The sequence below is a fragment of the Esox lucius genome, chromosome 7, assembly GCF_011004845.1.
Source record: "Esox lucius isolate fEsoLuc1 chromosome 7, fEsoLuc1.pri, whole genome shotgun sequence".
In the NCBI taxonomy this organism is placed as follows: Eukaryota; Metazoa; Chordata; class Actinopteri; order Esociformes; family Esocidae; genus Esox; species Esox lucius.
Window position 1 is genome coordinate 40,855,787 of NC_047575.1, and position 12,037 is coordinate 40,867,823.

A 12,037-nucleotide genomic window follows, 5' to 3' on the forward strand; every position below is an offset into this window, starting at 1 on the left:
CACACACACTTAGTGCACACACACATACATATACTCACACACACTTAGTGCACACACACATACATATACTCACACACAGTTAGTGCACACACACATTCATATACTCACACACACTTAGTGCACACACACATACATATACTCACACACAGTTAGTGCACACACACAGACATATACTCACACACACTTAGTGCACACACACATACATATACTCACACACAGTTAGTGCACACACACAGACATATACTCACACACACTTAGTGCACACACACATACATATACTCACACACAGTTAGTGCACACACACAGACATATCAAAATCCTATTTTCTCACACATTTCAAACAAACAGATACAGCACAAAAAAAAAGAGCAAATGAAAATTACAAGTTAACTTAAGAGCCAATCCTCTTCTTAAATTTGACACCACATTCATGTCACTTGGAATAATATGATTTGTTTTCTCCCACTGTGTCGACCTCACACATCATCCACGTGAATATAGTTGCAGGTTTTTATCAGGTAGATTTTGTGAGATTTACCCCAATAGTACTGCGAAATTACCACAGCCGCTAGAGTAATTTAAAGGAAGGCCTTCGATGGAAACTATGGGTTCAAAAGGGTAATATTATCTGCCTCCCGCTGGCATTGGAAGTGGGCCAGCAGCCCAATCACCTGGGCCAGTCAGACACAGAGCACTTGGTTATTTATATCTCACCTGGGCCAGTCTGACACAGAGCACTTGGTTATTTATATCTCACCTGGGCCAGTCAGACACAGAGCACTTGGTTATTTATATCTCACCTGGGCCAGTCTGACACAGAGCACTTGGTTATTTATATCTCACCTGGGCCAGTCAGACACAGAGCACTTGGTTATTTATATCTCACCTGGGCCAGTCTGACACAGAGCACTTGGTTATTTATATCTCACCTGGGCCAGTCTGACACAGAGCACTTGGTTATTTATATCTCACCTAGGCCAGTCTGACACAGAGCACTTGGTTATTTATATCTCACCTGGGCCAGTTTGACACAGAGCACTTGGTTATTTATATCTCACCTGGGCCAGTTTGACACAGAGCACTTGGTTATTTATATCTCACCTGGGCCAGTCTGACACAGAGCACTTGGTTATTTATATCTCACCTGGGCCAGTCTGACACAGAGCACTTGGTTATTTATATCTCACCTGGGCCAGTCTGACACAGAGCACTTGGTTATTTATATCATTTGCGTTGCATCAGCCCCAATTGTCAAGCGGCTCACCGGGAGAACTCCTGGTGCTCTGGATGGCCAGTCCATTATTGCTTCACCATCATCCGCAGGACATACTTGTAGTATGTAGTATGCGTTTTGAGATTCAGCCAATGCTTTTGATTTCCTCATAATTCACATAGCTCACTTGGCCTAGTGGTTAGCTATTCAACTGTTATTGTATGGACGACCATCTACAGTAATCTTTGTACAAGAGTAGACTTTAGTAGACTTTTAGCATTCTGTTGCCCACTTTATTTTCAGCAAAAAATTTAATGGCTGAGACAAAAGTTGCATTTGGAGACCATACAGAGGTGGACTGACTAGCAGCAAGCCCGGTGGTCTTGTGGGAACATCCTCGACCTTCGATGTTTGACCCCGTTTCAATTCCCCTATCAGATGTTCCAATTTTTGTCTCTCAGAAATATGTATCCACTCAGTACTTTTTGAACATCGCACTACAATATATATATCCACTCTGTAATACCATGAATCTCATATATTGAAGAGAATAATTGTATTACGTGACGCTTTTATGTTGTTCTTGTTTTCTAAAGAAATGAACCAGCCATGGAGTGACTAGAGTCATTGTTTTCATTATAGGTGCTGTATAGCTATTAGCTAGCCATCTACAGTAATCCTTGTACAAGAGTACACTTTAGTTCCATTAATAAATGTTCTTTTGTCCATGTTATTTCAGCAAAAATGTAATGGATGAGGTAAAAGTTGCATCTTAAATGCAACTGACAGATATGAAAGCAGGAAGTGAGATGAAAGATTTAAAAAAATGTAAGTGACTTTTCCTGTTATGTCTAATTATTTATTTTGTTCATTGTACAGTTTTTACAGTTTTGTTTGAATGTGATTTAATAGAAGTCAGGTCTCTGGGTTGACAAAATCTAGCAATGCCTTCAGGACAGACAGTGCCTGTCCCTTCACTGTTTTTTTCTCTCAAAACTGTGGTTTTGTTGCCATCTCCTCCACTTTACAGTTTTCACAGTGTTTCATAATATGCAGCCAAAAGCCCATCACCACCTCAATTAAATTCAGGATGTATTTATTTTCCATTTAGGACACCTAGGTTTATCACATTCGAAGAACAATGGACACTGATTATTACGAATCTTAGTTTATTTTATACTTTTTTATTATGTTGTCAATACATTGATTTTAAATGTAGTTTCCTTTAAATAACAATATTTTTAAATGCAAATAAAAGGAACAATGGTTGATGAAATAGAAATCAAAACAAAACATAAACCAGACAAAAAGTTAATCATGAAATAAACATTAAAAAGTATTACATATTCTAGCAGAACATAATGCAATACAACATTTAATTGTAGGGTATTCCACAGATTTAAGCTTGCCTTCATATCAAAAGTGTGCCTACCTAGTTCTCTTGTGATTACTGTAGCCTATACTAATTCACATTGATGGTTCTACTAGATGTATTTTCACTGAGTATCAATCAATCCAATTTATTTATAAAGCCCTTTTTACAACAGCAGTTGTCACAAAGTGCTTTTACAGATACACCCGGCCTTAAACCCGGAGGAGCAAACAACAGTAGTGTTGAATTTCAGTGGCTAGAAAAACTCCCTAAGAAGGCTGAATTTTAGGAAGAAACCTAGAGAGGACCCAGGCTCAGAGGGGTGACCAGTCCTCTTCTGGCTGTGCCGGTTGAGATATTAAGAGTCCAATTGGAATAATTAATACATTTATCTGGGCTAAATCCATTTAATTTAAAATTAGACTAGGTCAGAAGTATGACCAGATGGACAAGGACAGGGACAGCAATGGGCCCCCCAAACCAGGTGTGGACCATGTCCTCCTAAAGTTTAAAATCCTAAAGTGTAAAACGGGAGAAGACTGGGAAAATTCTGAAAATGCATTCATCATATCAACAACGATTTATAGTGGAGAAGGAGAACTTTGTGGGAAAGGAGAACTGATTATGTGTTTCTGCTTTCCACTCACAATAAACAAATGAGCCCAGAGGAGACTGAAGTGTTCCTTAATTTCACCGTTCTTAGTGCCCTTCCAGAAAATGTATATCTGTAGCCCTTTATCTAGTGTACCCATAAGCCCACTACCATCCCTCCTAATATCAAGGCCACGCCCCAAATTCCTGAGGCTCTCAAAGCTGCTACCCCTAACAATACCATACACATGCACAGGACCAAAAACAACACTCTTCCTGACACATTCATTCCCTCAAAGTGTGTCATTAGACCTGTTATTTTTAAGGCAACGTTATCCGTAGTATGGGGTGGAATGAGTATTCCCATTTTCACTGCCACTGTCATTGCTGCACCCAGCAATATTACTAACAGCAGCCCAGACAGTAATGATACACACCATAAAATCATCATCAGCCATAACATCATCAGTGACACGCCAACTGTCACTGCATTTAACCCTGCCCACACCACTGACATTAACCCTGACATTAACCCTGTAACTGAACCTGTCACTCCCCCTGCAAGAGCCCCTAACCCTGACATTAACCCTGACAATAAACCTGACATTCCTCCTGCAAGAGCCCCTAACCCTGACTTCAGTCCTGACAATAAGCCAGACATTCCCCCTGACACTAAACCCGACACTCCCCCTGCATAAGCCCCTAACATTAACACTGACACTCCCCCTGACACTCCCCCTGGCATTAACCCTGACACTAAACCTGTCACTAATCCTGACACAAAACCTGGCAGTAGATTTGATACATCTGGCAGGAGTCCTAACAAGAATACAACCCCTGGCAAAACCCTTGACACGACCCCTGACACGACCTCAACCCCTGGAACTAGCCCTAACCATGAGATTACCCATGACACCAAACCAGACACTAATCCAGGCGCAAGCCCAAATTCGGACACTTTGTCTGACACTGACTCAAATCCCTGCCAAACCCACTTTAGAAAAAAATAAACTGCCTGTTTCACTGCTTGGCCAAACCATAAAATAGCCGTTGACACCCTCCTTGAAACTTCCATGGAGCGTAACCACGACACTACCATTGGCGCTAGCCATAAAAAGAACACTGAAGCTACTCCTGACACCAACCCCGACACCAGCCCTGATACCACCACTGCCCCAGCTTCCACATCCGCCCCTTCCCATACAGGTATCATCAGTAACCCTATAGCTACCACTGTTGTGGCCAAAGTCCATGTCTTTGACTCCGTCTGGACCCCGGCCTCAGTCTGTCCTGCATCACATTTGGTGTTTCCTTTCGACATCTTCTCTGCTGTAAGTTTGTAATGCCTATTCCTCTTTTCCGAAACTGTTTTAAGAAAAAAGAAAGAACACTTAAAATACTGAATATGTAAAAAAAAATACTAAATGACGTTGTATGATGTCAGAAAAAGAAATACTGATAACCTACTTTTTGAGAGGACAACCCGTTAACTGATTTTTTAACTTCACATCTAAAAGCTGATATTTCTGTGCTACAACAGTTTTTGGCAGACCTCAAGTTGGTTTTAAATGAGAGCTAGATAAAATGCATGCTTTTTACAAGATCTAAGACCCCAGTTTTTGAATGACCATATACAGTTGCTCAAAAGTTTGCATACCCTTGGAGAATTGACAGTATATGTACCATTTGTAAAGAAAACATGAGTGAGAAGGCAAAACACATTTTTTATTTCTTATGGGATTCACATTCAACTGTAGGTCATAATAGAATGGCACAATCATAAAACAAAGAAAAAAATGAACTGATCCTTGTTCAAAAGTCTGCATACCCTTATTCTTAGTTGCTAACAAACTCATTGACTATTTATATACAGACACTAACTGCAATTTAAAAAGTCACAGGTGTGGGAAATTCAGCTTTAATTGCCATTTTCACCTGTGTGTATCACCTTCTGTCATCAGTAATTTTATCCAAATCAATGCCAAAATCTCACAATTTCTGACAGGGTATGCAAACTTATGAGCACAACTGTAGTTACCACTATAAGTGGGACACAAATTGAACAAGTATCGTGCTATAAATACCCTTATGTCCATTTTAGATTATGTTGATGTTGTATACGGTACATGCAGTACATTCTGCTATATCCACTCTGAAACAGTTGGAGGCAGTCTTCCACTGTGCCCTCAGATTTATTACCGGTTTTGGTCTTACAACTCACCACTGTGTTTTGTATCAGACAGCAGGTTGGGCCTTATAGGCAAGAAGAGAGCAGCACTACCTTGTTTCTGTTTTTAAAGCATTACTGGGTAAATTACCTACTTACTTAACATCTTTAATCAACTTCAGTATGACTAATTATCAAACCAGGTCTCAAGACTGGATTTCACTATTGGTCCTCGCTGTTTACACAGAGGCTGGCAAAACTACTTGCAGTTTTGCTACACCTTATGTGGAACAAAATGCAGTGTTCTTTAAAATTAGATCAGCTGGTATCTTTTTGGGAGTTCAAAAAGTGAATCAGTTGCCTGTGTGACGACAGATGTAACTGTTTCTAGAACTGTTCTATTTTGGTGGAAATGTTTGTATCGACACGTGTTTGCTTGTGTTCTATTCAGTGCTCAGTTGTAAACGGTCTCAACTGACTTCCCTGTTGAAATAAATTATAAATAGAGTAAAGGTTACATGTCACCTTGTTGTCCCCAAGAGTAAAGGTCACATGACACTTGGATGTCCCCCAAGAGTAAAGGTCACATGACACCTGGATGTCCCCCAAGAGTAAAGGTTACATGACACCAGGAATTCCCCAACAGTAAGGGTTACATGACACCTGGTTGTCCCCCAAGAGTAAAGGTTACATGACACCTTGTTGTCCCCAAGAGTAAAGGTCACATGACACCTGGATGTCCCCAAGACTAAAGGTCACATGACACCAGGTTGTCCCCCAAGAGTAAAGGTTGCATGACACCTGGTTGTTCCCCTAATGTAAAGGTTACATGACACCTGGTTGTCCCCCTAAAATAATGGTTATATGATACCTGGTTTTCCCTTAAGAGTAAAGGTTACATGACACCAATCAACATTTACTGGCCAAATGCTCATGACCACTATTTTACCCTGCTTTCCCTATATTAAAAACAAGAACTTGATCCAATGGAAAAACTCAATTGTGAAAAAAGACATACAAACATAAAACATTTGCAATAAGACGTTGTACTGAAACAGAAAGAACAAAAAAAATTATAATCATAATTATTATTTTTGTGTCACACTTCACAGCTCTTTTCCTACATTTCCCTCATCTTGTCCTGCATTTGGGTAAATGTGTATATATATATTTTTTAATTAATTTGCAAAAATGCTTTTGCTTCAAGGGAAAAAATAATGAGGAATGAGGCTGTAACATAACTTAACGTTAATGTGTAAAAAGTGACTGGGGTCTGAATACTTCCTGATTGTACTATATGCTGAACTGGAACATATTTATTGTCATGTGTGTTTTGTTTTGTCAAGTCTTTTTCAGAAAACACAATTTGATGTGCCTGTCATATAGAAAATATGTATTATTGAATCAAATGCGGCGTAATAGTTAGGATTACGTTAACTTTTGCCTTATAATAGCCCGAAAACAGTGAAACTTCTGTTATTTTCAAAATTCATAGGATTGATTTAAATCTGATTGATTCAAATCAGTAGTCACTGAGCTCGCTAACTGTGTAGCCCTGTTGCCTTGAAACATTAGAAAGTGTATTGACAGGGCAAGATGCTGCATGTTCATGTTCTCAACCTTACGTCAAGCTTTGTGAATTCTAAACTTTGTCATTGTGTGTGTATCTATAACATACTCATTTAAATGATAGGTAAATGTTATTTAAATTAAATTGTTTTCACAATGACGGTTGTAGTATGAATAGGCCCTTTGCTTTTTTTCTTTATTAATGTGAGCATTCTATGATCATTTGCCATTTGTAAGGCTAAACAGTGCAGTTCAATTTAAGTGCTCAGTCATAGGCGTGTGAAAAGAGAAGTGTTTTTAACCTGGATTTAAAAATGTATTAATTTGGGTCACGTCTAAGATCTTCTAGTAGTTAATTCCAGTTGTGTGCAGCATAACTGCTAAACGCAGATTGATCATGTTTAGTTTGGACTCTGGGCTCTACTAGCTGACCTGTGTTCATGGATCTAAGAGCCCTGCTCGGTTTAAATTCTTCAAACATATCAGAAATATTTTCACGGTAACCTCTGTTTTATCTTGGTTTAATTGTAGAAAATGTTGGTTTATCCAAGTATTTATGTGCTTTATACAATAACACAGTATGTCTATTGAGCTGTTGTCATACGGTTCAAGTTATACATTTGTCATACATATGGTAATAAATTGATTTGCATTTTAATGAGTGAAATAAGAATTATTTCTGGCTCCCAGGTTTCTTTCTTTCTCTTAAAGGGTGTGCTCCTAATCTCAGCTTGTTACCTGTTTAAAAGACACCTGTCCACAGAAGCAATCAATCAATCAGATTCCAAACTCTCCACAAGGCCAAAGAGCTGTCCAAGGATGTCAGGGACAAGATTGTAGACCTACACAAGGCTGGATTGGGCTACAAGACCAGCATGACAATGACCCAAAACACACGGCCAAGGCAACAAAGGAGTGGCTCAAGAAGAACCAGGTTAAGCCTAGCCAGTTTCCAGACCTTAATCCCATAGAAAATCTGTGGAGGGAGCTGAAGGTCTGAGTTGCCAAACGATAGCCTCGAAAGCTCAATGACTTGGAGAAGATCTGCAAAGAGGAGTGGGACAAAATCCCTCCTGAGATGTGTGCAAACCTGGTGGCCAACTACAAGAAATGTCTGACCTCTGTGATTGCCATCAAGGGTTTTGCCACCAAGTACTGAGTCATGTTTTGCAGAGGGGTTGAATACTTATTTCACTTACTAAAATGCATCATCAATCATCATCAATTATAAATCAATTTATAAGATTTTTTACATGTGTTTTTCTGGATTTTGTTGTTGTTATTCTGTTTCACACTGTTCAGATAAACCTACCATTAAAATTACAGACTGATCATTTCATTATCAGTGGGTAAACGTACAAAATCAGCGGGGGATAAAAAAAACATTTCCCACACTGCAGATGCATCCAGTGTTCTCTTTTTAAATAGGGGCTTAATGGCACCTGTTTTAAAAGATGTTGGGAAAATGCCTGATAGTTGTTAACAATTTGCTGTCGGTTCATTGTTATAAAGGTAAAGAAATTAAATAATGGCAGTGTGTAGAGTCAACATGTGGAAGCTTTAAGATGTCTAACTGTTTCTTCTAGGGATTTTTGAAATAAAATAAAAATGCGCTACGCGATTACAGGGAACCATGCGCCACCATCCAAAATAATCATTAGCAAATGTAAACATATTCATAACAAAATTTAACAAACCGGTTCTAGTTTTCAGGTTCACTGCAGTTCTGCGTATAGTTTGTCCAAGTGTTGTTGCTGTACCCCAGCAGAAGTCGTTGGTCGAGCACTGTAAGCAGGTTTGCCATATATGCGATTTTAATGCGAGATTGGGCTACTTTTTAAACAAAAATGAATTTCTCACAGGTGGTGCTTTTTTGGGCTAGTTCTGAACTTGACCGCGGCCTCACCATTTCTTATCAGTGTTGCCAAGTCCTCAGTAAGGAAAGTCGCTATTGGCTGTCCTAAAAGTCGCAAGAAGTCGCTAAATTACATCATTGCCTAATTTGCATAATTTCCCATCAGCATCATGAATGGATTTTCTTTTTTAACCTACAAAACTCTCGTTGGGGAATAGAATATACATGCGTATTTACAAATGTTATCACCTAAGCAAAAAAAACTAAACCAAAAAATCGAAATTCTAGAAAAAAAAACTAAAAACATTTGGAGCGACACACAAGGGGAGATATCATCATGGTCATGGATTTAGAACTACAAATTAACTTTCTTCTGTCGATTTTAATAAAAAAATTTAAACCAACCCTCCTCCTTTATCCGGGCTTGGGATGGCAAAAGTTACCCAAAAGAGACACTATGGCGAAGCGCATGCGCGATTCATTTTCAGTCTGGATGCGGAGGAGTTAACATCTCTGCTGTGCGAGGACTGGGCCGCCTGTGAGTGCTTTCAGATGGGGGAGGGGCCCACGGCGGCACCCGCTGCTCCTTGAGAAGAGTAAGAACAGTCGCTAGATTTGTAGCTAGTCCCTTTTATGAAAAAAAGTCGCTAAGGGGGTCTGAAAAGTCACTAAATCTAGCGACAAAGTCGCTAAGTTGGCAACACTGGTTTTTATATGCTATATCGTGTGTTTCTATGCTGTTATCACAGTCTGACATCATCTATACGGCTTCACTTGCGTCTATAACGCATCTTAAATTTTGTTCACTAGTAAAATGCACCAACAAACGTTGGGCAAGTTTTCAGGCATTTTGGGCTGGTATGGAGCAGTTGTTTTTGCCGAACCGTGTTAGCAGAGCCGGCTACGAAGAGCGAATGTCTCTTACTGACTGAAAAAAAACTGGAAAAGTTTTCTTTATTTAACAATTTAAATAAGCAAATGAGGCTAAACGTCCTTATTCCCTAATTTGCACATCATGAGAATACGTTTTTCAACACATTACTGCAAACTAGGATGTTTGTTGTTTTTCTATTGTGATAAGAAACCCAATGGTCAGACTTTTACGGAACAGTTTATCAAAATATATTTCATGAAATTATTTAAAAAATAATATTCATATGTATGACAGATGCATATTTTGCCTATATTTACAGATAAAATGACACTTAAAATCTACATTACACAATATATTTCAAAAAGCCTCTGTTTAAGTCTGGCTATAAGACCTAAGAACCTGTGTGTGGAATATTGTGCATGTATCTCCATTGAAGACTACGAGAAAACATATAATTTTGATAAAGATAGGCTAATGCAATTAGAATGTACTTTCCAGAAATAAGCATGATGCATCTTTCAACACAAAACACCAGATCTACAAAGGATGTAGACATGTATTGACTAACTAAGGATATGCTCTGGAAAATAAACTTATGAATGATATATGATTCAATATGGAATGTTTTAAAAAATAATGGTGGAATGTCTACATGAAACATGCCAACAATAACATGAGTTTTGCTAGGTCTAGTTGATGGAGTTGGGTTAACATGATATAAATCAACTATTTATATCAATTAATTTCAAATTATTTGTACATTTTATGAATGTATGGAAGTATATTATTGAAATATATCCCAAAATCAGATTGAAGCAGAAGCACTATTGTTAACTGTGGTGTCTGGCTTGTTGGTTTTGCGAGCTTTGAGTACGTATGTTGGGTGCAAAAGGGGAGAGAAAGTGAGGCAGCCAAATGGGAGAGAAAGCGAGACAGTCCAAGGGGAGAGAAAGAGAGAAACCCAAAGGGGAGAGAAAGAGAGAAAGCCAAAGGGGAGAGAAAGCCAGGCAGCCAAATGGGAGGGACAGTCAAAGGGGAGAGAAAGAGACAGCCAGGGGAGATTCAAAAAACAATGCTGAGCTGCTAGAGATTCCTGAGACCAGAATGCTGTATTCAATATCATGTGGGTTGAGCCTCTCTTTCTGAGAGGTGAGAGCTACATGCTCTCTTGTTTATTTACAAAGCATTTCTTTTAAAATTCCCACCATATATATCATCTTTAATTTACACTAGACTAACACATTTCAAAATCAGATCACAGACATGGATTACATTAAGGACTCTAGTGGTCTCCACAGAGTTGAGCAGGACTGCTTTCAGTTACTTCGCTTCTTATTTATGGAACAAACTGCAAATCCAACTTAATTTAAACACTCTGGTGTCCCTTGGACCAAAATGTTTTCTGTGACTGTTTTTGTTGAGCTGTATTTGTTTGTTTTTAAATGTCATTTTTACAATTTTTGTTTGCGTGCCTAAATGCCACACAGGGCACAGCATCAAAAGAGATTCAGGTCTCAGTCTGTTTTCCCTGTTAAAAAATTTTAAATAACAAAATATAAAAAAAATCTGAACACAGCTAAAACCATTATTTTAAAAGGTGTGCACACTTATGAAACCAATGTTTGGCTGTTTATTTATTATACATTCTTTTAGTAGCTGTTTAAAGTATACCAAACCACAGATTACTGTTTCTTTAGACCCAAAGAATACATTTATGGGAAGGAACCACCATTTTTAACTAGTTAATAAGGATGTTTTGATGAGAACCAATTTGAACATTTATGATTATTTACAAAGCCAGAATAGTAATGTATTAATTAAGGAGTTCAACTCACTTTTTGAATGGTCAGTGTAACGTATGTGTCTCAGTGCTGGATTGCTGGAGTCTCTTAGAGAATCTTCGCACGGAAATCCCTGTCTAGAGAAAAACATTACAAAGAATTAGCACGTATGTTTTTGGATTCTGTTGTTGTTGATAACTTATGATACATACAACTTATCGAGGAAATTTCCTAAGACTTATTATTAAGTGGTGTTTGGACATTTGCTAGTATTCGTAACAGTCACTGTTATCCCTGAGGTAAAGTAATACTTTGAGTGATAAATATCTATATCGTTTTCTTCCAAACAGAAATGGCAACAGCCCCACCTCACCTGTAATCCTGATGACCGCACCTGTTTAAGTTCTTCCTTCCCACATCAACTCAGATTTGGTTGAGTTCGATGAAGCCACATGTCCGTATTTCTTTCATATTCTATATTCACATCTACCTGTTCTTATACCTTCCTATAAATTCTCCTCCCATTTTGCTCATGAAACAGAAAAACTGGTTTTAAAGAATGTTACTGCTTTACACAGGCCTCTCCAAATAATCCAGACAAGGCTTAAGTCAGGA

General features: G+C 38.5%; 1 protein-coding gene across 1 annotated transcript; it reads right to left on the bottom strand.

Moving 5' to 3' along the window:
- Window positions 1–3,178: 3,178 nt before the first annotated feature.
- Window positions 3,179–11,830, bottom strand: LOC109615948. The gene is made up of 3 exons (XM_020048159.2): window positions 11,796–11,830; window positions 11,477–11,559; window positions 3,179–4,541 (listed from the first exon to the last, which is right to left on the bottom strand). Exon 3 carries the CDS (start codon window positions 4,495–4,497, stop codon window positions 3,325–3,327), a length of 1,173 nt encoding a protein of 390 aa, XP_019903718.2. The 5' UTR covers window positions 4,498–4,541; window positions 11,477–11,559; window positions 11,796–11,830; the 3' UTR covers window positions 3,179–3,324.
- Window positions 11,831–12,037: the final 207 nt, after the last annotated feature.